The sequence below is a fragment of the Lygodium microphyllum genome, chromosome 25 (assembly GCF_053477565.2).
Source record: "Lygodium microphyllum isolate KBCC chromosome 25, Lygodium_microphyllum_v1.1.10, whole genome shotgun sequence".
NCBI lineage: Eukaryota > Viridiplantae > Streptophyta > Polypodiopsida > Schizaeales > Lygodiaceae > Lygodium > Lygodium microphyllum.
Window position 1 is genome coordinate 102,931,470 of NC_141159.1, and position 26,922 is coordinate 102,958,391.

The 26,922-nt window shown below is 42.0% G+C and overlaps 1 protein-coding gene and 1 pseudogene across 2 annotated transcripts in view; one reads left to right on the forward strand and one right to left on the reverse strand.

Moving 5' to 3' along the window:
- LOC148014576 (Ubiquitin system component Cue protein) overlaps positions 1-19,181 on the reverse strand; it is a 64,728-nt gene extending 45,547 nt beyond the window's left edge. Inside the window, exon 1 of one of the 2 annotated variants that reach the window (XM_087667073.1) lies at positions 18,778-19,181. In XM_087667073.1, coding sequence (XP_087523199.1) covers positions 18,778-19,123 — 346 coding nt within the window. In that variant the 5' untranslated portion in view covers positions 19,124-19,181. The remainder of the gene's footprint in view (positions 1-18,777) is intronic. The other variant, XM_087667074.1, reaches the window with a different exon arrangement.
- A 1,192-nt stretch (positions 19,182-20,373) lies between these two features.
- LOC148014577 (uncharacterized) lies at positions 20,374-21,540 on the forward strand (annotated as a pseudogene).
- The last annotated feature ends 5,382 nt before the right edge of the window (positions 21,541-26,922 follow it).

Below are 26,922 nucleotides of genomic sequence, written 5' to 3' on the forward strand. Positions count from 1 at the left end.
TTGGTCACACTGGTCATGAAGTGACTTAGTGCAAATGCACTAAGGACACTTCGCGTTAGGAGTGCACATTCATTGTGTGATCACCACTCTTGGACTCATGGCATGTTGGCCGACACATCCGTATCTCGAAATGTTGTGCACTCGTGGTATGTGACATCAACCCTTGGGATATGTTCGTGACATGGAGTGTTACTAGCTCCGAGTGTCACGGGGACATGAAATTTTCAGGTGATTTAATCTTGCCAATAACATTTGATTAAGTTACTGATCAAATGCACAAGGTTGTCTAGCACATGTAATGCACATGGCAATTATTTTATGGTGGCACGCTAAGGACCCCGAGGATGCAGTAGGTATCAAAGGCAAAAGTTGTGATAAGTTATGACAACTAGGTTTTGGTGGTCTGCTGGTATCAATTTTGACCCTAACCAATAAGTGTCAATGGTGACACTAGAAAGTAGCATTAATTAATTAATTAATGTCAGTTTAAGGGTCACAGAGATCGAGGACCACTCTAGGCTGCAAATGGCCTAGCTAATTTAATTACGAATGGGCACATTTAACTTTGGGCAGGGCCAGAAGTTCTAAAATTAAGTTCAAGGATTATTTAATTCTAAAATTTAATTAAATGGTTAGATAATGCTAAAAAATGGGTTTAGAAGTCTGCCACTTGGTAGAGATACCCGTGCAAACTGAGATAACATTTTTGGGGGCTAGGTCTCAACCATAGTTGTCAGGTACGAAAAGTACGGTATGATAAAATACGGTACTAAATGGTACCTTAAGATTTTATAAGATACTGTACGATATTAGTACGAATAAAAATTTAACTTTATTATTTTAAACTATAGATGATAGAACAGATGTTTAAAGTCTAAATAGCAATGCTATTGGAGTATATAAGATGAATACTTGAGAGTAACACGCCAAAACCTCTATGGCATATGCCGCATACGCAACATGCGCTATAACTTACAAGTACATACATAGAAGTGGATACATCATACATGAATGATCATACAAATAAGAGGCATGTGCTTGAGAGAGAGAAGGTTGAGAGAGAGAGAGAGAGAGAGATGAAATGACATGAGATGCTTTATTAATGTCTACAAGAGGCCAAAATGACCTGTGAGACCAACAGTTACCAAACAAACCACCAAAGGTTTTGGTAAAAGATTTATGAATTTTGTTATGGTTTTGTTTGGCATTGCTAAGGCTAAAGTAGCTACCTATGGTACATTCACTAATTCGTGTACTCTCAGAAGGTACATTAGGCCAAGCTATCCTCTGGCCTAGTTTTATTACCAATGTGTACTAATGCTTTGGGTTGGGTGGTGCAAAATGAGCTGTGAACAAAGGTAAAATCAATAGGATTAAGCTACTTGATGATTCTCAAATGGTGCTGCATTTATTTATTGATGACACTAACATATTATGAAAAATGATGGGACATCAATTAGAAACGTTTGGAACTGCTTGAATACCTTATGTATGGCCTTTGGCTCTAGGATAAATCATAACAAAACATGTATGAGGAGTCTAATCAAGCTTCCATCCCCTTTCTTGGTTGATCGATCAAGGCTACAAAATCACCACCACCACCATAACAACAACAGTCAACAACCCAAACCACCACCAACAACAACAACCATACGCACCACACAAAAAAAAGCTTGTTTTTTTGTATGAATTCGTACGGTACGGTACAATACAAACCATATAGTACGAACCAGTTCGTACTATGTACAAGTGCAACTATGCTCTCAACCATTCTGTTAGTTTACAACTTGGGAGAGAGAGAGAGAGAGAGAGAGAGAGAGAGAGAGAGAGGGAGCTGCTAGTCCATTTTAAACAACAATTTGCTGCAGAAGACAGCCATCCCAGAGCCTCAACAGACAGGGGACATCAAGGAGACACCTTCCAAGGGCTGGCAATGTTGAGCTAAAAATGCATTAGTTTCACTTAAACAGCCCCAAAACATGCTTAATTAATGAAGTAACCTTGTTTATTTAAAAGAAATGCGTTCCTAGAGAGTGTATGTGTCCCATAAGCACAAACCCACTTTGGAGGGCCCAAACTTTCTATAAATAAGTATGCTGCCCTCCATTCAGTGAAAAATCTCGTTTTTGCAGGGTTTCAGGTGTTTTCAGCTTGCTGCCCACACCCCTCTCGCGGAGGACATCACAATCTCAGTTGTCCCTCGCTATCATCTACACTCCGGCGCCTGTTGCCAGACCTCCACCTCCCATTTGCTGCTGTTTCCAACCAGGCGACTGCTGCTGACCACGTGCACAGCTGTCATATAGCCTCCCACATCAGCATACTGCTGCATTTGCAAGCCCCATCTGCCGCCAGCACAGTTTTCTCTCTCCTGACTGCTGTCGCTGCAATTTTCTCACTCCTGTCTGCTGTCACCAGCATTTTCTCTCTCCTCACAGCTGTGTGCTTTATCGTACGATTGTTATTTGTGTTTCTATGCAAGGGTATTTCTTTACATGGTATTAGAGCCTGGTACTCTCTGAGAAACCTCGGCCTTTGATCTGAAAGCTCTTTGCAGAAGCAAGAAGAACACTAAGTTCAAATGACTTCAAACATAACAACACCAATTCAATCTCCAAAACCAACTATACCGACAACCGAGTGAGAGTGGGCAAATCAACTTGCTCCACAAAGTTCCAACATGATGAAAGACACTTCTGACCACACAGAAGAAAAGCTATACAAGCTATCCACTGAAGAATATCATGTGATCATGGCTTTTAGACGAAAGAAGATTGAGAAGCTCAATCAAAGGATTGCCCTTCAAGAGAAGCTACTCAATGAAGGTATGCATGAATTTCTCTCTTCACATGTTGCACATAAATCTGATGATATTGCAAGGTCATCGAGACCTCCATCAGGGATAGGCCCCCCTATTGGAGAAAGAGATCCGAAGTATGTTCCATTCTTTCATCCTCTTCCGTCCACTCCGGTACAAGGTACTTTAGATTCGTATTTTGTTCCTTCTTCTTTTACTTCTTCTACTTTGCAATGTATTGGTAGAAGTCATGAGGAAGAAAGAGTGCAGTCTGTTGACTACGGAAAAGGTTCTCTTGAGGACCAATTCTTATATGTTAAAAGACGTCGTGGGGAGTATAAGAAAAATCCATGTACTTCTTCTACCCTTCTTTCTTTTCAGTTTACTTCTCAAAATCAAAATGAATTTGGTGTTCCTATTCCTTCATTACATGGTGCATCTTCATCATCATCTTTTCAATTTCAATCATTGAATGGAAAAAATGAACAAAATGCATCTTCACCTTTCACTCCACAAATTCAAAACCCACTCATCCCACCATCTTCTTTGGCTCCTTCACCATCTTATTCCACCAATCCATCTTCCCCACTTTTCTAACACCTCATACCTTATCTTCAGCCAAGCATGCAGTCAATGACAAGACTCATTTCGACGGGTCAAACTTTACCACTTGGTCGAACTTGATGAGACATGTCCTTGACTCACAGAACCTATGGGATCTTGTGCAAGGGTTGGAACCCCAACCCGATCCCGCACTTGTTCCATACGAGGTCGTCTGCTCATGGAAGGCTAGGAATGCCTCCGCTGTTGTCGAGCTGATGCAGGGCTTATTGCCTGAGTTTCATTCTCAGGTTCATCATTTTGACCTAGCATCACAGTGATAGACACACTTGACTAATCGCTATGCGGCTCAGGATAGGACTCAAAATCTCTGACCGGGATGACTTGAAAGTCAAGTTGGCTGAGTATTGGTGTCTTCTTGCCGAATTCTCCACTATGGGGACTCCCAAGTCCTCTGACGATCAGGTTACACTGTTTCTAAACAAACTCCCCAGAAAATTCTTCAATTTTGTGGAAAGTATAGTTTCCGAGCCCACCATGCCTACTTTCTATGAATTTGAATGTCAGTTGTTGCGTAATGCACAGTTGTTCGATCAATTTCATATGAATACTACCTCAGAGGAGGCTCTTATTGCTCATTCTCAGAAGGGGCAACAAGGGAAGGGTAAACAAAATCACACTTCCACTCAGAAACAAAATCAATTCGGGGATTCATAAGGAAACTCCCAGTCACAACTCAAACCCAGGTGGCAAAATGTACCTAAAAAGAATAGGTATTGTCAACATTGTCAAAAGGCTGGCCATTTTGACAACGAGCATCGATCAAAGGCAAGAGGCACAACACCGAAACCTAAGTCTCAGACCCCCACCCCTCAATCCAAGCAACTCCCAGCAAGGGAGACAGGGTGATGGCAAGGGGCAGTTTAAAGGTCAAACTCATACTGCCACCGCTCAGCCATCTCAATCAACAACATTCTCAACTCCAGAGGGGTTGTTTGACTGGTCTGCAGAGGACCACATCGTCTCCGTAGAGACATCAGATGCAAGTCTCGTTCATATCTGTGAATTGCCTCACGACAAGGCTACCGCAAAGGCCCATTCATCACAGCCCAACACTCCAGCTCCTGTTTGGATTGTGGACAGTGGAGCTACCCATCACATGACTCCTACAGAGGACATCTTCCGCACCCGAGCCCCTGCAACCGGGGGGGTCCACGTAGAGGAGGCAACCCCTCAGCTAAATGCCACAGCTACATTGCAACTCTCCTAAACCTTGGGGATTGGCCCCGAAACAACTCGTTCAAGATTCACGCTCAAGGTTGTGTCAGTTTTGCCACTGGCAAGGGTCCGGATCTGACTTCGTTGGGCAATGTATACCATGTCCCTCAGCTTGGGGTGAACTTGTTATGTGCTCAGCAGCTTTGCCGGTTGGGGCGAGTAGTTTTCTTTACAGCGACCACAGTCGAGGTCCTTGACTCTCAGACTGGTTTAGTGATTGCTCGCGTTGAGGCATAGCCTAATGGCGTATACCACATGACACTTTCTGATCGAGCCGATAACCGAGGGCTTCATGTTCCATAGCTTCATCTCGGGAGCCTACGAACAATGAGCGTCTTTGGCATTTTCGCTTAGGGCATCTTGGTTATGACTCTCTTTATGAGTTGTCTCGTCGTGAGCTAGTTAAGGGCCTTCCCCGCCTGAAGCTAGCTTGCGATGTCTATAAAGCCTATCAGCTCAAGAAGTAGCACCGTACCCCTTTCCCTCAACAGTCCACACATCGTGCTGAGGCGCCTCTTAGATTGATTCATGTTGATCTTTGTGGGCCGACATCCACTGCCACCTTGAACGGCGCATTGTACTTCTTTTTGATAGTGAATGATAAGATACATGTGGGTGTACTTCCTCAAGCATAAGTCAAATGCTTTCACATATTTTTCTGCTTGGGTGCTGCTGGTTCATAACCAGATTGGACATTGTGTTGGTTGCATGAGGAGTGATAGCGGTGGTGAGTTTATCTCCCACGAGTTTTTCAAGTTTCTACAACAGCATGGCATCTCTCGCCAGCTCACCTCTACCAACTTCCCCTCTCAAAATGGAGTTGTAGAGCATAGGAACCGAACAATCATGGAAATGGCACACTCTATGTTGTTCGCAACAAAGCTCCCTAAGCGCCTTTGGATCGAGGCTGTTAGCACTTCAGGATACATCCTCAACCAGTGCCCGATTGCGGCTCTTCCTCAGAAGACCCCATATGAGGCATTCTTTGGCTCTCGGCCTATCATTTTCCACTTCTGAGTCTTTGGGTGTCGTGCCTACACACACATACACACCTGATGATAAGATAGGAAAGCTCACTCCCCAAGCTGATCTCCTTATCTTTGTTAGATATTCCTCTGAAGCAAAAGCCTTCGATCCTTGAACAAATAAGGTGATCGTTCAAAGGGACGTCATTTTTTAAGAGAGGGATATAGGACAGTCCTTTGTACCGGATTCTAATCAGATTCCTCCTTTCACATCATCGGAGATCGTGCCTACTGAGCCTGGTCTACTTCCCGCTCCTGATATTCTTGCAGATTCTTCAGCTCCTAGGCCCCCTTTGCGAGACCTGTTACCTCACTGATACCAACAGACCATGCGGGATTCGGGGATCTTACCATCAGATTCCACTCCGAAGGGACCTAGAAGATCTACCCGGCTTGCTCCTTAGGCATCATTTGCGTCACTTTTTACAGCTGATTACATAGCGCATTCTGACCTGGATACATGGCAGGAGGCTCTTCAACACCCTCAATGGCGAGAGGCTATGGAAAATGAGCTTGAGAGTATTGACTGAAATGAGACTTGAACATTGGTGGATCGTCCAAGCCACAAGAAAGTCATCGAGACAAAGTGGATTTTTAGGACCAAGCTAAAAGCTTATGGAACTTTAGACAAGTACAAGGCTCGCCTTATAGTGCAAGGGTTTCGACAAAAGCATGGCATTGATTGTGAGGAAACTTTTACCCCTATTGCATGGTTGACATCTTTTCGGTTACTTCTCGCACTAGCCGCTCACCGCAGTTGGCCAACATATCAACTGGATATCAAGAGTACCTTTCTCAAAGGTTTTTTGAAGAAGGAAGTCTATGTGGAGCAACCACTAGGTTTTCCTAAGGGAACCCGAGGAATAAGGTATTCTACTTGCAAAAAGCTCTTTATGGGTTGAAGCAAGCACCACGGTCTTGGTTCCATAGGATGGACGAGTTCTTACAGACTCGCGGATACCATTCTACCCCTGATGGCCCAACTTATATGTTCGATCTACTACAGAGGGGGTCAGCTATATCCTACTGTACGTTGATAGCCTACTTATCACAGGCTTAGATTCTACTGCCATAGCAGAAATTAAGGCCAAGCTTACTACTACCTTCGAGATGACAAACCTTGGTTTGTTATCTTATTTCTTGGGAATGGAGGTAGTTCAATCTAGGGGCTATATTTTTGTGTAACAGTAGAAGTACGTACTTCAGCTTGTGGAACAATACACTACGAATCAGACACCGCCAATGGCCACGCCTCTCGATCCTACTGTCCACTTGTCGAAGGATACCCTAGGTCAGCCCTTTGATGCATATACCTATTGGTCTGTTGTAGGGAAACTTCTTTGGTTGATTCATACTAGGCCAGATTTAGCTTACTCAGTTAGCATACTCAGTCAGTATTTCACAGCACCTAGGATATCAAATTGGATTGCATGTCTTTATGTGTTGCGTTATTTACGGTGTACTTATTATTATGGCCTGACATATGGCTCTAGTTTATGTGTGCAAGGGTACACTGATTCTGATTAGGCAGGAGATCCTAACACCCGGCGTTCCCATGGCGGCTATCTCTTTATCTTGGGCACGGCTCCCATTTTGTGGTCCAGCCGTAAGCAGGAGACGGTGGCGGCTTCCACGGCCGAGGCTGAGTATCGGGTTCTCTTCAATGGCACCACTAAGGCCACCTACTTGAGGAGCTTACTAGCGGCACTTCATTTTTCTTGTGACTCTCCCACCGTTGTCTACTGCAACATCCAGAGTGCTTTTGCCCTTACGGGCAATCCGATCATCACCCCACGAACACGGCATGTGGGAGTCCACTTTAACTTTTCCAGAGAAGGTGATTGGCGTCAAATGGGTCTTCAAGACCAAGTACCTTAGCGACAGTTCTTTGGACAAGCACAAGGCTCGCCTTACTGCTAAAGGTTTTGCACAGCGCCCAGGGATTAATTGTCATGACACTTTTGCCCCCACTGCTCGTATGGCGACTATTCGAGCTGTTCTTGCCTTGGCTGGCCATAGGAGATGGCCTGTCTACCAGTTGGATGTAAAGCCAGCCTTCCTCAATGGTGATTTGAAGGAGGAGATCTATGTCGAGCAGCCTCCTGGCTTTGGATCTTCAGATGGGCAAGACTACAGGTTAAAGAAGGCCTTGTATGGCCTCAAGCAGGCTCCGCATGCATGGAACGAGAAGATTGACTCGTTCCTTTAGTCACAGTTGGGATATCAGCGTTCCAAGGCCGATCCGCAGCTTTATGTACACACTTCCGAGGCCGGTTGTGTGCTTTCTATATTGTATGTTGATAATTTGATTGTCACAGGTGATCATGCACAGAAGGACAAAGAGACGAAGGCAGCTTTACATCAGGCGTTCGAGATGACGGATTTGGGTCTCCTCCACTTCTTCTTGGGCCATGAGATTTATCAGTCTCAGAGGGGGATTTTCATCTCTCAGCAGAGATATGTACAGGAGCTCTTGGTTTCTTTTGCGATGGAGGATTGTCGGACCATTTCTACTCCTATTAGGGATTCATTATCCAGCAGGCACAGGGGGTTCAGATCTTGTACTTGCAGGTTGGAGCGACTCAGATTGGGCTGGTGATGTGGACCACGGGCGGTCTACTACAGGCTACTGTTTTACCTTGGGTGCAGGTGTTATCTCATGGAGTAGCAAGAAGCAGCACACGGTAGCCCTTTCGTCTACTGAGGCGGAGTATCGGGCCGCGTCTTCCACCACATGTGAGGCTGTGTGGCTTCGGAGATTGTTGGAGGAGCTTAGCTGCCCCCAGACTCGTCCTACTTTGCTGCAATGCGACAATGAGAGTTGCATTGCCTTGGCACGAAATCCTATTTTCCATGCCTGGACGAAGCACATAGAGATCCAGTACCACTTCATCAGAGAGAAGCTTCTGGATGATACCATCGCTGTGGAGTACTGCAAGACGGAGAACAATCTTGCAGATTTGTTTACGAAAGCGCTTCCCCAGGCTCTACTTCGGAGACATGCCAGATCCCTCAGGCTTCTGCCCCGTCCAGGCTCTAAGAGGGGGTGTTAGCGATCAAGTCCTGGCCGGCCGTACAGGCGCCACATGGCAGCCTGGTCGGACTGACCAGTCGGACAGCCACGTGGCAGTCTGACCTGTACTGATCAGTCGGCTGCATTTAATGCAGCCGACCTGCCATTTCTGGGCGTATTTTTGCTGGCTATTTATAGCCGATGTTCTGCACAGTCTTCCATACTTCTGCTTGCAGATTTCAGGCTGGAGATTCGTGCAGACTGCAGCGTACTTCGAGGTGGACAGCAGCTTGCATCGTCGAGGTGGAGACACGCAGTCCCACGCACTGCGCCCGTGTACATATCTGCATATCTTTGTATACAGCACACTTTATACAGCTGATCTTCATCTTCCACTGTCTCTCTCTCTCTCTCTCTCTCTCTCTCTCTCTCTCTCTCTCTCTCTCTCTCTCTCTCTCTCTCTCTCTCTCTCTCTCTCTCTCCTCTCTGCGTTCACTCTCTCTCTCAGTCTTGGTCCCATGCTTCCGCATCGCTGCACTCTAACAAAACTGCCCGGAATAATATCAATATGATGGTCTTCTGGCCTTTTTAGGGGAAGCTGATAAGGAAGATCTTCCGAAAAACAATCTTTATACTTTTCCAAGAGCTGAAGTCGCTCTTGGTTTTCAGCATTCATATTATCTTTTACATCAGTGACATAAAGCAAACAACATTGAACACAATCCTTAATTGCTCTAGAGACTTGCATATGGCTTACCATAGGTATGGTGTCTCCAGAAACTCCAGCTTGGATCTCGTACTTCTTGCCTTTGTTAGTGAGTTCTACCTTCTTTTTCTAAGAGAAGATGGTTGAATCTACTCTATAATTCTAGGGCATGCCAAGAATCACATCGCAGCCATCAAGGTCTCCGATACAGAAGGTATCTTTGTCACTGTAGCCTTGAATTTGAAACTTGAGCTTGCCAATGTAGGGTGTCACAGTCTTCACTGTGTCATCTTCATCGGCATTTAAAGCTTGGCGAACTTCTGTCGGAGTGTCCATCTCTTCATTCTTTAATCCAAGCTCTTTAGCTAATTGCAAGGAAATGACATTTTCATTCGCCCCAAGATCTATCAAGAATAGTGCTTGCTTACCTTGCAACTGTCCCCAAGCTTTTAATAATTTGCGTATCTCTAGAGTGTGAGTTGTGTTTGCACCTACATCACTGATAGCATTGATTTTCACTGGCGACTTAGGCTTGTTGTTAGAAACCTTGCTTTGTCCCTTGTTTGGACATTGCTTCGCTATGTGGCCTATTTGTCCACATTTAAAGCACTTCCCTTCTTTCATGAAGCGCTGCTTTTCTTCTTCGGAAAGTTGCTTTGCTTGTGGGTATAGATTGGAGCGAAATTGAGGAGCATTAGGAGGTGCATAGAGCTTCATCTTCTTTTGATTTGATGGCTGCTTGTGCCGCTGTTTGTGTCCTTCATTTGGGGCTGAATACTCCTCATCATCAGTTACTCTCTTCTTATCATTCTTTTGAAATGATTTGTTGCCATTATGCTCCATTTCCCATGTCTTAGCATGGTCAATGAGTTCCCTGAGACTAGAACAATGATAATGATTAAGAGCAGTACGAAGTTTAAAATGCAAACATCCTTGAAACTTCCTAAGCTTTTCCGAACTGCTGATCTTCTTGAAATGTTGGACCTTCAAAAGTAGCTCCCAAAATCTCTTGGTATAGTCACCAAGTAACTCATTTTTCCTTTGCCAAAACCGATCCCATTCCATTTTTACATCTCTTTTGAAATGAACAGAAAGAAATTGGCTTTGTATCATGCGAACAAAGGACCGCCATGATTTTGGGGCAACATGATCATATTCCAACCCCGTCCACCAAGTATGGGCTAAGTCAGTCAAATGTAAAGCTGCAAACTTAATCTTTTCTTTTTCTTTATACTTGTCACGACCATACAAAATTTGAAATTGACGAATAAACTTCAGAAGAAGATCAGGATTTCGAGAATCATCATACATACTGAACTTGATCTTCTTTTCAAGTTGAGATAGTGACTTAGTCTTCTTATTCTTCTTATGCCTTCGTCCATGCCCGGATCTTGAGGTTGAAGATGATGAAGTGCTTGATGGAGATGAAGATGGAGACCAGAAAGAAGAATGTCGACGACTTTGACGATGATGAGGTCTTCCACGAGAAGGGTGTGACTCTTCGTCACTAGAAGAGGGTCCATCAGAGTAGGCGCCAGATGACTTTGAAGAAGAGGATGAGCTTCGACGCAATCTCTTTCTTTGTCTTGAAGTAGAATGGGACTGCCTCTTAGAAGTAGTTGGACTTCTTGATCAGCTCCTTTCATTGGTATGGCTTTGTCTCCTTGAAGCAGATAGGCTTCTTTCCTTGAATTCTTTGGGATTCTCAACTTTTTCTAGTTTGAGAAGTTGCTCACGAATTTGCTGATTCTCCTCTCTAAGACTTTGAATGGCTTGAAGGATAGCACTCGACTGATCCATTGAGACTCTAAAAATATGCTCAAGCACTCAATGCAAGGGCTGAAAACAAACAAACTTATAATTGTAAGCACTACCAATGTTGGGGTGAGGACCGAGCCAAAGCTCTGATACCACTATAAACGCCCCGAACAACGTAATATACTTAACAATTATGATATTCGCATGTTTTCGAGATTTAATATAAAAGAGAATGAACACTTAAAGCTGAAAATGAAAATTACTCACAAAATTACAGCCATGAAAATGTAAAAGTAATGGAGACAAGATTTGAGGGTTGAAGATGGGCAAACCCCCCCCCCCCCTCGCCCCGAAGGAAATGTATTTCTGCTCAACCCAAGTCCCTTAGGGAAGAGCTCAGTTACAATCAACCTGAGAGTGAAGAGAAGTAATTCTCACTCTCACAAGATCATGCAAAGATGTACAAACACACATGCATTATCTATTATGCAATGATAAGAACTGATTTCTTTACAATATGAGAGAAGAAAGAGGGGAAATCAGCCTTTCTCCATCGTTGATCAGCAGTACATGGATAGGGCTTGCTTCTTGTTGCTAAAATGGAAGAAAGAGCTCGAGAAGGAGGTGCTGTAATGAATTTACAGGCTTCTTATCCTGTAAAACAACAGTGATAGAAGAGGGAATATGGAGGAATTTGATAATGGAGAAGTGGGGGATGATGATGGGGATGGATGGGGCCAGTTTATGGCTATCTGTGGGCGTTGTACATGAGTTTACAGCAATGAAAAATGATGCTGAATGAAGAAAAACGAGCTCTTATTTATAGGAGAGGGAAGAGCTAGTTCAAAAGAGGAAAGTGGAGTAGCACAAGACAAGTGTCCACAGCCACATGTCATGAGATGTGACAAGTGGTGGGACACTTGGAAACTTGTGTGACAAGTGTCTTGACACTTGTCTCTTCTCTATGGTCTTCCTTTTTGGGCTGAATACTGTCAAGAATAGAAACAACCAAATTTAGTAAGCACAGTCAGAGTACAGAATTTACTATTTTTAGAATGACATCCCTATTTTTTAGGACTAGCATTTTTAGGCTAATTCGAGGCTCCTAAAATTTAGGGACCTCCTAAAATTTAGGGACCCCCCAATATGGGTGTCATATGAAAGCTTTTTCCGTGTACGTCGCAAAAACGGTATCAGAATCTTCATGTGACTTTCCTATGCAAAGAAATATGCATTTCAAGCTTTCAGCCCACACATGCACATTGTACAAGCATTTCATGATCATGCCATCTTGTTGATTGTAAGTGTCTGTTCTGGCGGATCTAGCCCACACTTCAAGGCATCAATCCTTTCTGTGTGCGAGTCTAACCCTGATATGCGTGAGTTCTGGTCACAGGCGCCCAATCGGGCCATATAGGTGAAAGTGTGAACTATCTTTTCTCTAACCCACCGCATGGGTCCACCATAACCTGTGACCACTCATCAGTGGCCAGCTCCAATACACTTTTCTTTATATCTAATTAGTGCAAAGGAAACAAATTTAAGAAATCATTATATAGACAAATTAATGAAAAATGATACAAATTCTGTTTCTACAGAGTTGTGACACCAAAAAATCATAATGCCCATATCTAGTACGAAATGTTGTCTTAGGAACGTCCTGTGCCTTAATTCTTACCTGATGATAACCTGATCTTAAGTCTATCTTTGTGAAGAATTTTGCCCCTTGTAATTGATCAAAAAGATCTTCCATTCTGGGCATAGGAAATTTATTCTTCACCGTTATCTTATTAAGTGCTCTATAATCAACACAAAGTCGCATAGAACCATCTTTTTTCTTTACCAATAAAATTGGCAAAGCCCAAGGTGAATTGCTGGGTTGTATAAACCCTTTATCAAGGTAATCCTTAATTTGTCTTTCAACTTCTTGGTGCTGTGTTTCACTTAACTTATAAGGTGGTTTAGAAATAGGGTGTGTATCCCTATCTGTGTCAATTGGATGATTTACATCACCCCTATCTGGTGAAAGGCCACTTGGTAAATCAGAAGGAAACACATCATTAAATTCATCTAACAAACCACTTAATTCATTACTTACATTCAACTCACAAACATAAGAAAATTGTTGCTTTATATTACAGAAAGTAAAAGTCTTTTGTATAGGAAGGGACCATAACATATATACCTCACAAGCTTCCTTCTTTATTAGCTTCTGGACTTCAGTGAAACACAACAAAGGGTTATCAAATACTTCATGTTCACCTTGAATCACAAAAGACTTACCATCCCTTTCAAATTCCAGTGTATTATGATGATAACTACGTTTTAAGGATCGTTCCAATTCCCATAGCCACTCCCTCCCTAAAGCAATATCGGCTCTTTCCATATTCATAATTTGGAAATCAAGTTTATCTTTATATCCTTGGATCTCGATTTCCAAATTGGATACCATTGTATCCCATATTTTATTATCCTGACCTTGCATCATACGAACAACATATTGATACCCACTCTTTTGTTGGGGAAGTTTCAATTTTTTTACAAGTGCATAATTTATGAAATTGTGGGTAGCAGAGTCATCAATCATGACTCTAACCCTCTTTCCAGCTATCAATCCATACACTCTAACTAAATCATGTGGCCCAAAAGTAGGCTGCCACATAGAAGTTGACATACAATACCTGTGTTCTACATCCTTGTGCAAGACCTCTAAAAATTTATACTTTCCATGCCCCTTTAATTCCAGGGTCTGCACTACATGGATTTGTTTTTCTTTTCCCTTGCCCTTGTCCTTATCCTTTCCTTTATCTTCCCCCTTTTTCCTTTGAGGGCAATTCCAGGCAGCATGGTTAGGGGATAGGCAATTGAAACACAGCCTTTCTTTTTTGGCCTTATCAAAGTCATCTTGACTTAACTTTGGCCTTACATATTGTTTCTTTTCAAAGGGTTGTTTCTTGCCCTTAAGAAATTGCATTTTCCTTTTAAATTTGCCTACAAATTTTGAGGTTTCAAATTCCTTAGTCTTGGGCTCCGTATCAGTGAGATTAGTGAGTGTACCTGGACGCGTACTATCTTCATTGATTAATGCAAATTTAATTGCCTCTTCAAGCGTCTTAGGTGAACTCCTTTTCACTTCCTTTTTACAGGTCTTTTGAAATTCATCTATTCCTTTCAATTTGAGGATTATCTCACGATACTCCTCCAGACATGTCAACAGGGGTCTTCCCTTTTGTCTGACATAATCCCAATCTTCCAAATTTCTTTCCATTTTATTTTCAGGAAGGAATTCTTTCAAAAAGACCAATTCAAATTGAGCCCAAGTTTCAGGTATTTTATTTGCCGCCTTTAAAGTTCGCCACCATTTATATGCCTTTGGCCCCAAAGTTAAACTGGCCTCCAGCGATTGGAGATGTGGTGGAGTATTTTTAAGTTTGTGCAAATTCTCCCATTTTTGAAGAAAATTAAAGATAGTGTCTTTATTTCTGTCTTTTTCCTCCCCGAGAAACTGAGGGGGTTTCATATCTTTTAACACTGGGTTATCCCTTAACTTTTGGTGGGGTTCTCTAGGATCTCGCATAGTCACATCTAAATCTTTCGATGAAGATGGAATATCCGAGGTTTCTACCTTATTTTTATCCCTTTCTAGTAATAAGGCTAATTGAGATTTTATTTCTGAGTGTTTGAGTTAAAAACTCCATTTAAACCCCCTATGCTTGCACACGAACAGCTAGATCATCAAATTGTTCTCGTGTGCCAAAAAATTCTTCCCATTGTTCTTCTTGTATTTCTGTTTCATGGGGATCTACCATAGGGTGGTCCCCGGAACTAGAGCCTTCGATTAACCCCTCCTTCTCTTTGCCCTCCATTAATACACTGGAATTAGAAAGTAAATATAAGAAATTTGTGTACAAAATGAGGTACTTCCCTAATTACAGTGATAGGGCAGATGTCGATGGCCTTTACAGTTTAGTGATAGCAAAAGACGTGAGGAACAGTTCGACTTCCCTCCAAACTGTGCCGATCGCGTGGGAATAAGGCTTGTCGAGCAGAGACGTAGGATGAGGATGGGATTAAACACCCCCCCCCCACCCACCAGGTCACATATGAACTAACTATGACCACTCTTGTCACTTAAAGGCGGGATTTCGCCCAACACGTCTTGCATCGTCCCACCGTCCTTGCTGGCGACGCCTGCGCGGGTTCGAATCCTGCAGTCCACGCCAATCTACAACTGTCGCTTCGCCAATCTGCATCTATCGCGTCGCCAATCTGCAACTGTGTAACTATCGTATCGCCAGTCTGCAGCTGTCCACATCAATACGGAAGCATCAAATGGGACTCGTTCACGCTTCATCAATCTGCATGCGCGCCAATCTGCAGCTATCGCTTCCTCGCCTTTAGCTGAAGCGTAAACGAAAACCCCTTCAACAGAACATAGCCCGACGGCTCTTTCCGAGAAGACGACGACTAACGTGACCCGCTCTGATACTAGTATTACAAGTTTCATGTCAGAGATTTCTACTAAGTGTCTTCCTTCTGTCCTCAATCCAAATAGCACGAGAGATCCCGTTCGTTCTCACCACCCAGCCTCGCCTAGAAGGTTATTGACTCCCTGATCGTGATCCGACTGCCAGCCGTCAACTTCAGATGAGTCATACTATCTTTAAACTCACTTACTTTCTAGGCTCCCCTTGACCCCGTTCGGGTGCCCAAGGCCCCCGAACGGTCATCCCTCGAGCCTGTCTCCCATAAGTTACATTTATTAATGTAACACCAACCCACAGCTAGGCTTCGAGAGACACAACTTCAGCTTGTCTCTTGGTGGGAGAAATACGGCAATTGTGCTCCTACTTTGGTATGTGACTAGTGACTTTTATATTTTTAATCTTGATTATCCAATGCATTATGCAACCTAGGTAACAAGTTTTATAATCTATTGCCCACTCAAATGTGCCCACTCAAATGTTGATTTTACGGCTTGCATATTAGCAATTGTCAATTACTTAACCTCAATCTCTTAAATTTGAATAGAAACGCATTGCCATTCGGGTCCTCTCGCAAAATTGTAGTTCAAGGCCTGCTAAGAGAAACTAGAGCACATGGGCCCTCTTCCACACCAAAAAGAGAAACATGCTCACAACTGCCCACCTGGAGCGTTTAGTGTTTTGCCATTGCAATCTCCAACTTCTTGAAAGGACCACTCTGTCCCCTGAGCCTTCACATGTAAATTGGTAATGATTAGTATTATGTATAATTAACTTTTTAACCTTGAGTCCTTGACACTTGACGTTGCTAATTTGCTTGGAAGTTGGATTGTAAATTGTGCTATGTATGAACATTGAACATATTGAATCTCCTCTCATATGATATATCTTTGTCTCATTCACCTTTACAGGTAAATGTTGACAAGATTGATATAGAGAATATGCGTAGCATTCCATAGATACCACAAGAGGAACAGGATATCTACTCCATGCTCTATGAGGAGCTATCGATACCAGTGCATAAGACTCATGCACAAAGGAGGGTTAGAGTAAGGGCCATATGTGGTCATGTATCACAGACAGAGTCAGAGTCAAAGTCTGAGGATGAGACTGACGCTGCTTCATCTTCTCGATCTCAGGGTCCTCGGAGTTAGACAAGGAGATGGTGCATTAATCCTCAGAGTCCGGATAAATCATGAGTCATGACTCGTGATATACATGAGTCAATTTAGCAGTGTAGAGTCCAGACTAGAGTTGCCAGTTGTTCATTGATGTTGATACTTATAGCCTCACTAGACTTTGGAGTTTTGACAGATTATTCACATGACATAGTTACATGTATCATTGTATCTTGATCCCGCTTATTATGCATCTTGATTCTTGTTCCATTGTTCTTGATGTCAATCTTCACTGCTCTTTAGATCATATATTATTCATGAGTCATAACTTCTAGTTCATTTTGTTGCCTTAAGTCTTGAAATTTGAGTCTTAATCGTGTTAGACTGCCTTAAGTTTCAATCATGGAGTCCTCAATCTTGACTCCTCAATCTTCACTCATGAGTCGTGACTCGTGACTCTGAAATGTGTAATGAATCATGATTCAATCATATGACATAAAGACTCAAAGTTTTGTATGAAATTTGGATACTTATTGTTGTAGGCATTGATATATTTATATACCCACATAATACTGTATTTTTTTTAGTGTACAATCCGAAACGTAGTTTTCCCGTTTCCAGATTTGGCCGAAACTCCAATTTTTTCCGTTTCCGAAACTCCGCCGTTTCCGAAACTCCCCTATACTAAAATCCTCACCTAACTCTAACTAAGACCCACAGGCAAGACATGACAATCCAAGACACACGTATTTGCTAACAAAAACATCCTAAAGATTAGGATGGTCTTGCAATGTGAACATGCTCACGACATTTTAGGATTACCTAAAGGGTTCTATAGTGTGAATGCATTTAGAACACTTTAGGTTTGGGTGGCTAGGTTCTATAAAAGAAACCCATCACCCATTGTGCACAATAGCATGCGATGCACTCTTAGATTTAAGTCCCTCAATGGCTCTACTCGCATACCCATATAGATGTAAGCTAGTAGTATGGATGTCAAATCTTGTGGTAGAGACTTGGCCTCTTTGTGCTACATGGTGCACAAACTAGGGATTGAGTCCATATTGGCTCTATGGCTGAAAAGTGAGCATAATGTCTATTTCCTTACACTTCTTTATGTGCTTGTATGGCTTGGGTCGTGTCATTCATATGCACTTAATATGGTTATTGGATGGCACTCCAATCAATTTTTGGGTGGCTGATGTGTATAGTGTGATGTTCTTTGTCTAGAGACTATCATAATGAACCTATAACATGACAACATTTCCTTGGAAAGCTGGCATTTTTTTGCCATAGATGGTTGTCAGGGGTTTAATCATTTGGCCGATTTTATAGTTATATCATAAGTTTGGGCTACTTTATAATTTATCTCAAGGGTTTCGACCTATTTAGAGGAACTCTTGGTCCTCATTTTTGAGGAGGCAAGCATCAACAAAGCACATGGATTGAGGCATGGAAGCAAGAGACTTCATGGCTAATCAAGGCTAGTCATGGCTCCTCGAGGTTGATCATGACTGATCCTCCACAATTATTGGCAAGAAGCACCACATGTACTTCTCAATTGGAGGTTAACTCCATTCGCAAGCACAAATTCCACCAAGCACTCCTTCAATGAAGCCAAAGTTTGGTGGAAAACCTCCCAAACCACTTCAATAGGCTTTTGTATCTTGAGATAGCACCATTGATCCTTATGTCAAGCAAATTCAGATTGATACCAATCAGCCTCCTCCTTTTGTTGCCGTTGTGCTGTCTGGATAGTCTATTGGTCCCGTTTCAACAGCTGATTCATGTGTGCGATCAACTGATCCACCGCATAGTTCCTTGTAGAAGGCTCCAAAGCTGTTGGTTTAAGGTATTGTTTATTGGGCTATATCTATGAAAAATGCAACTACGGTGAAAAGAAACACACGTACACAGGAAAACATGGAGAGAGAAGAATGCACGCTTCTAATGATCGCGATCAGTGCGAAACAAATAGAGGAACGCAATAAGGGAAAGAACAAATAGCCAAACATAGAAAGAGAGAGAGGGATGCACCGCGTTGCCAGAACTCGCGCGGGGTCAGCCTCAGCAATGCGCTGAGTTCTGCATTGAAAATGTCAGCGACTTGCTGAGTCTGAACTGGATCGACAGCACCTTGCTCGACACTCAACCCTGCAGCGGCCGCATCGTCGTGAGGCAAGTAAGGGACCAGCGAATGCATGGACTGTGCTTGGGATTGGGAAGCTTCTTCCCTGCTGCTGCTGCCATTCCTGAGCGCCTTCGCAAATATCGCATCGCCTGGCCGCGGAGGAGCTTGCTTCTGCTGGCTCTGCCACTGTCCCTTGCCTGAGTTTTGATCTGACGAAGCTACGCGCGAGGGTCTCCATTGTCGGGATGCCATTGTTCGACCTTTCAAGCTGTTCGTCGAGCTTCTTTCGTTATTGAAAATGGCTCGCTTTTATAGCTTCTCTAAATGTACCTTGGTCAAAGAACGGTGTTGTATTAATGCCAAAGTAATAGATATTAGCGTTCCTTGCGCACGAAGGCACTAGGGAACGGGGGGCCTCAGCACACTGTGTCACGGGGTTGGGGGAGTTGGGACGACGTTTGAAGGGGGCTGTGGACCACGAGGAGGATCTCCACCAGTGCTTTTTGGCCCAAAGTAAACCCAGCCACAAAAGTAAATCCAATTCGACATGTTAATCCAACCCGTCGAAAAGGTGGCAGGTCACGCAGCACATGAATGGGACCCGCGATTTCACCAAGGTACGTTGCATCGTTGTGCTAACCCTTAAATCAGAGCCATCATTGCACATCGCATGTATAGAGGACTGGGAGAGTATTTTCCTTGCAAATCACATAGATAGGGTTATAGGTGCTCACATAGACATTAATGTCACAATTGACTCCATCAAATCCAATTGGTGTACGAATATAAGAAAGCATGGCATCCCTCTCACTTATGTGAAAGAGCTCATCGGTGCTTGTACTTGCAAGGCATCCACAAAGCCCCATGGGTTTGACGGAAAAGTACCTATCTTGGAGCTTACCTCAGACATATCTCTTGTGGAGTGCCAACTTCAAGAGATCATGATTCAACACAAAGCCAGGCTAGTCAAGGTTCACTCAACCAAAACGCATGGTTTAGGAAAGACAATAGTGGAATATGCATATCATTGTGGTGGTAGCGCAACTTGCAAAGGCTCCCAAATTCGCAGATTGAGAACCTCGAAGAAATGTGGTTGCCCATTCAAGGTGCAAATCGAGTATAAAGATAGTCTCCACAAGGTTACTCTACAGGTACATGCTCTACATGAGGGCCATACACCTGGTTCTCGCAGTGATTTGTATCACTTGCCAGTGCATCCATGTGTGGTTAATTTCTACAAGGACAATCGTGGGGACATGCTGCCACGTCGCCAAGATTAGCTTGATGAAAGAGCAATTTCATTTCAAAAATGCCTCTCCATTAGATCGTGTAATGTACAGGTTCTTCATGATTCCAAGAGAGGTGCAAATTCTATCTTACCAAATGCAAAATGAAGGTATGTTCTCATCTTTTAAGCTATTGTTTCGATGGTCTTGGGCTGCCTTGAGCATCAACGCTATTGGTATCTTGCAGGCAAACTTTCTAAGGATGATTGTACTGCAATGTACTTGGAGGCGATTTGTCTACGACACCAAACAAGGTACTTGTCATATTTCTCTCGATGTTTATATGTTATAGTGATTAGTACATCTATTTGATAAAGCAATCTTGGGTCCTTTAGGTGCTATATTGCCAACCATATAATCCACATGCGAAAGAGGACAAGGATAGACCATTCATATTGGTTGTCCAAGATGAATGGATGCTAGAAATGAGCAAGAGGTTCTCAAAGAACAGTGCCTGGGCGATTGATAGCACGTTTAAGACCAATGTGTTTGGCATTTCCTCTCTATGCGGCGGTTCTACCAAACCAACATGGAATGGGCATTCCTATTTGGTTTATGTTGTGCACATATGACAATGGGTCGAACCAAGAGGTCGTCGCTTTGCAAATCACAATGAAAATAGTTCTCTCTAGAATGGGTGACATTCGCCCTTCTGCACTTGTTATTAATAAGTCTCAACAAGAGTTGGAGGTGCTCTCAAAGGTTGTCTTCGATGATCCTCATTGCTAGACCGCCAACTATCTCAATGGCACTAGACACCAAGTTGCATGCCATATTATTCTTTGTTGGTTCTATACAAAGAAGGCTTGGGTTGAGAATCTTCTCCCACAGGTACACATTGCTATGATTGTTTGGTTTTAAGAACTACTTTTCGTGTGTTTCAATGAGCTTGGTAGTGATTAATGTCCCATGTGCTCGTGGATCAAGATTCCATCGGATGAGCGTGATCATGTATACGCATCCTTATCCAATCTCATGCAATGTCCAACAGAATTGCAATTTGATACGTTGTTTCAGAAGCTATTGCACTGCTACTCCTCTCATCCAAACGTGGTACAATATATTACCAATGGATGGTGTGGAAAAGATTGTATCTGGCGTACAAGATGGCCCAAGTTTGGTCGCATGTTTTCGCATGGTAATGTTGACACCACCAATCTAATTGAGAGACTATGGCAGTACATCAAGTACACTCTACTTGGTACCAAGATCAATAGGTCTATATTGGATCTACTGCGTGCCCTTGTTGGCAACTTGTCATCAGGATCGAGAATGGGTGGAATTGCACTTGAGTTCTTCAAACAGAAGCAGGAGATAGGTAATGTGCTTGATTTTGAGTTGGAATGTTATTTATTGTTTTGTTGTGATACATTATGTTATTAAAAGCGACTATTTTTTGGCACAACTGACTCTAAGCACTTCAAAGTCTATGGGTCGAGCAAGAGCCACACAGCTAGATTGGCGGCAGGGGAGAGGATACTCCAACGGTACGAGGTCGATCCCTTGTCTCTTCAAGTCATTCGTGAGGGAACCATGCTCTTCAAAATGGCAAGTGCAACACAACAAGACAAATGGTATAATGTAAGTGTGCAAGCAAACTATTGTGATTGCGCTAATTGGATTGCAGATTATAAACATCTCTATGGCTTGCGGCTCATCTTGAGGAGCTATTTTCCTCACCTTCATGAGGTTTTGCCCATCATCGATAGTGCACGGGTCTTTGATGACACACCACGTAGTCCTTGTGGTGATGAAAATCGAGTCTTAGGTGTGTAGAAAGAGGATCTTGTGTCCTCTATTGAGGACTTTAGAGGGCTCCTCAAATGCATTGAGGTTGAGGTTCTATCCTACACCTCAACATAGAGGGAAGTTTGTATGCACCAATTGCAAAGTGCGAGGGAGTCTCTTGTTTGCATGTTTGCCCCATATGAGATTGATATGCCTACGAAGGGTGGGATCTATCAACTCCAGGAAAATGTTACACAGACACGCTTAGGACATGGCCAGAGTGACCATCCTTGTCCAAACGAGGAATGTGGATCCTCCTCACAACCCAAGCGTCCCCACACTACAGGTGTATTGAGACACAAGCATCAGCAAGGAAGGGGCCACATGAGGTTCAATGCAAAACCACACATATACTGTCCTCACTGTTGCACCAAAACATTCTTAGTGAACCCTTTGGTTGTTTTTTCATGTCACACTTGCCATGCATTGCTTCCCCTTACCTTATGGTATGTACCACATACAACGACATCTATCCTGATTGGCAGGATGTTGCAACTCTATGACGAGAATTATAGGGGCATCTACACTATTTTTGATTGTGCATACAGCAGTGAGAATGAGGAGCGCTAGTTCACTCTCTCATTTCCCAACAGGTCAGTGGTAACATATGTGTTGCCTTCTAGACTCAGGATGTTAGTATTGTACTCATGAGCAGCACACCCTTGAGCATGATGTAGTGCGAGACTCTCTTTGGAATTTGGATAGTCCTCGATACACATGTCGTTTGGTGTTTGAGTAAACCTTGCTATGTGAATCATTCTCTTACATTGCAAATTCATCTCATATTTTGTTTTTATGACTCGTGTATAATGAATAGGACAACACATAATTTTTGGCATGACATGTGTGTTTCATCTAGGGTGGGTGAGGCACTCTAGTCAACATGCATGCTAATCTTGTTGCCTACTTGTAGTTACCAAGCATGCAAACGACAAGTAAGAGTAAATACGATGTGATGGGTGTTGAATGTTTACAAGCTTGAAAGTGCTTCAAAGCAAGGGGGTGGCCAAGTTTAGGATGCATAATTAACCCTTGTGTAAGGATTTCAGGTGGGTCCTTAGTTCTTGATTGGTACCCCTTACTGGGCCTCAAAAGGAAGGCCTACAACTTCATCCTAGATTAGGTTTTCAATTTTCTAAATTTTTTAATAGTGTCGTGCACCTAAGAACAAACATCAACACCTAAGATTTAGAAGCATTCCTCAATGGAAGTTAAGTTTGGTGGACAATTCTCTCAACTATTGTATGAACCCTTGTATTTGGGCTACATAACCTTATTTGTAGTGTAAATATTTGAGTTGAAAAGAGAAAATGCTAGCTACTATTAGACATCCTCTTTAGTTAGCAAATTGAGATTTGAGTTGTTTGTATGTGTACATAGTAGTTACCTAGTTGAATCACCCCAAAAATTGAGGTGCAATAATAGTTTTTATTAGCATTGTTTACATACATATATAGGAATGTTAGAGTAGTTCCAAATGAGGGCGCAAACTCTATCATCCCCATTAGTAGAAATAATTAAGGAATCTAAATTGGTTATTTCATGTTAGCTTCACATATTGCCATGGAAGGTGCAAAAGTAGTGGATAAGGAAGTCATGTAGGAGTTTTATCCTTTAACTATGAAGGAAATAACCCATTTGTAGCATACATAATATAAAATACAATACCTACTATAGATTGTGGTAAAGTTTCAACAACTAAGGAGCCAGTTGATACATCTGAAAATGGAACCTAGAGTGAAACTATTCTTAGCAATAGTGAGAAGTGTCACATTAATCCAATCCTCAATTTTGAAGGTTGCAACATCCTTAAAGGGGTCTTTAGACATCCCAACAAGAGAAAACAAATAATTACTTTCAAAGAGAAAACCCATTTGCAATTTGTTAAATTTGGACAGAGAAATTATGTGAAAACAATCAAGAATGTGTGCAATATTAAAAAAAGGATAAAGCTTTTACTAGAATTCTTTCATAGAACCCCTCTAAAAAGTATAGTTTATAGTTGAAAATGTTGCACATTGTACCCTTCAAAATGAAGTTGTAAGCTACCTTCACATGTGTAAGCTAGCCTAAGTAAGTTTTAGGAAAATACATGTTTGCTCCATCCAAAGTTGGCTCAAAATCTTGTTAAAGCAATAGAGGAGGGAAATTATTCTCTTATGAGAATATGTGCATTTGGCAAAATTTTATAGGAGCAACAATATAACCAATTAACATTTTCGAGTTCCTCCTTGATAGGAACATGAATATTACATGTATAGTTCAAAAAAAAATCTAGGGGAGTGGCACAACAAAAAAAGCTAAGGTTTAGCATCAAGTGAATTGTTAAATTCAAAAATAAAACCTTGACTTTTTTCAAGAACGTTTTCAAGTATAAATTCTGGTGTGATTTATTTGTAATATGATAAAATTAATGGCTACAAAACTAGGAAAAAGGCCTGCAAATCATCCAAGTTGAAGTTCTTATATAAGCTTCTAGAGATGTTTTTGGAAAATACATGATTGAAGGGAGGAATAATCCATTAAAAGAGAGAGGTTTTACATGTTGTAAGGAGAGGATCTCTTTATTGTTTTTATGCACAATTATTTACTAATATTTTTAAGCACCTTCTACTACATATATAAGTGGTGTTTCCACTTCGAAAATAAAGAAAAAAAGTTTATGTACAGTAATATTCTAATAGGCAGCTATTAGTGCTCTTCAAATTGCATTAAAATGTTGGTAAATGCCCCTTTCTTACTACCCGTAAGAATTTTATTTTTTTTCATGTCCTCTTGAATCAACATGACTTCCCTTTTTTCTTTCACATGTGTGAGCACTAAGAATTGAGAGAAGATCTACAATACACCTTTCAATCTAGAGAGCTCCTCAACTTTCTTACTATCAAAAACCAAATAATTCATTTTTATCTAGATGTTCCACAAATACACATTTCTACTACAAGTCCAGGCCACAAGGGGGAGGCAATTGTATTCTCCTAAAAGAACATATTTCCAACTCAAAGAAGACTCGGAGCAAAGGGTTGAAGAGCGAAGATCATACCTTGAAGGAAGCTCAGGACCTTGTTTATTGAGAAATGAGTAGGTGGATGATAGTTTTCTTGCATCTAGGGTAGAGGAGCCAATGGTCTATCTACTTGATGTGCATCAATCTACTCACTCAAAGTAAATTCCATCAATCTCACTAGGTTGATTTTGTGTGCTCCAAGTCAATGGGGAATGGCAAAACAATTTTCTTGCTATGTGATGGACAGTCATGTTATGTGGATTATGAGTTTCAATATCACATGCAAAATATCTATTACTACACGTCTACAAAAACATGGGTCTATATTAATAAAGGTACGTAGGAGCAATGCAACAATGCTTGAACTTCTGCCTCTTCTCGAAGAGACTAGCCATATTCATTTCTAATTAACCACTCCACCCTTCTACTTGTATACATAAAGATGCAAAGTGTTACATAATAGGGCCCCATTATGAGTTGCATAGTATTGGCCCCTATTACCTGACCAGGCCCTTTACCTAGCAATTTAGTTGCACAAATGAGTGTGGACCCAACAAAGAGGAGGTAAGATTGGAGTTCACAAAGGCTAGTGAAGGCAGTTTTGCATATCAATGCATTTAAAAACCATATGCATGTCAAATGACATATTTAGTTAATTTATACACTTGTTATTGAAATATAAATATGTAGAAATATTAATCTATAAAAACAGTTAAGGTTATAGGAGTACGAAAAGTTTACAAAATGCCCATCTAGTTGGTGGAAATTCCCAAATACCCCTCAACTTTCATAAATGATTAAAATACACTTGTATTTGCATTTTTCCAAGTACTTCCTCACTTTACTAGCATGTCAAGAGACCACTTGTGAAGGTCCTCTCTGATCTTGGCCACATACATACTATTGAACCATGTCCTCCTTAGCTGCAATGAGCAAAGGCTAATGCAACTAAGCAAGGCAAGCTACAAATCCAAACAAAGACATCTACTAAAAAACAAGTTATGCATACCTAGTTCCTCGTTGGCTTCCCCACCACACCACCGTCAATAAAGGCCTTCATGTATGCCATCGTGTAAAACCCACAATCAATCGCATTTGTTTGCTGGGGGGCTGCAAATAAAACCATAAGATGATGGGTTAGTGAAAAGTAAAGCAACAGACAATGTTGGTGAGCTTTATGCCATGCTCTAGTTGCAAGACCTTTATATGGATCAGCAATGCGCAAATAATGTCTTGAAACACTCTGGGTCTAGACAGAGCTTTGACAAGGCGGTGATGGCCCTGGCACACAGAAATATTAGAGAAAATATTCATCCATGACAATAACACATGCTATGTGGATATGTATAGTGTTGAAGGTACCTCTTCATGGTTCGCAGACACTCCATGGCATCCCTACATCCCAACGAGTCAAGGTACATGATCACACCTCGATCCCTGGGTAGTCGGTCCACTCTTTTGACGTGTGGATTATGAACCACGTATTGGTTCCAATGCCCTCTGCAATTGAGACATATATTAATATTGCAAACCCTAAATACTTATGAAACCAACCGAGCCATGCGCAAGTAAGCGCAAGATGCAAGCCCTAAGCTCATATGTAGCCAATTGAGTCATGTGAACGTAAAAGCACATTGCAACCCTTAAGAAACATGAAAGTATTTCAATCACATGAGCCACGGGTGCAATTAGAAAGTAGAATGCAATTGAGCCATGCGTACCTCAAGACCACTCGCAGGAAGATAAATATTGCTCGCGTAGGGTTAGTGCCATCGAAGTAGTTATGTAATGCCACATCCTCGTCCTTTTCCTCGATCATGTTCAGATATTGATACCAAAGAGAATCAACAAAGCAAACATTGAAAACGTGCTCTCTTGGAAGCACGTACTCCATCCAACTATGAAAGGAAACATCATTTAGTAACAAAAACTTTTGAAGCCTAAAGCCAAAAACATTGCACTATGCCTAA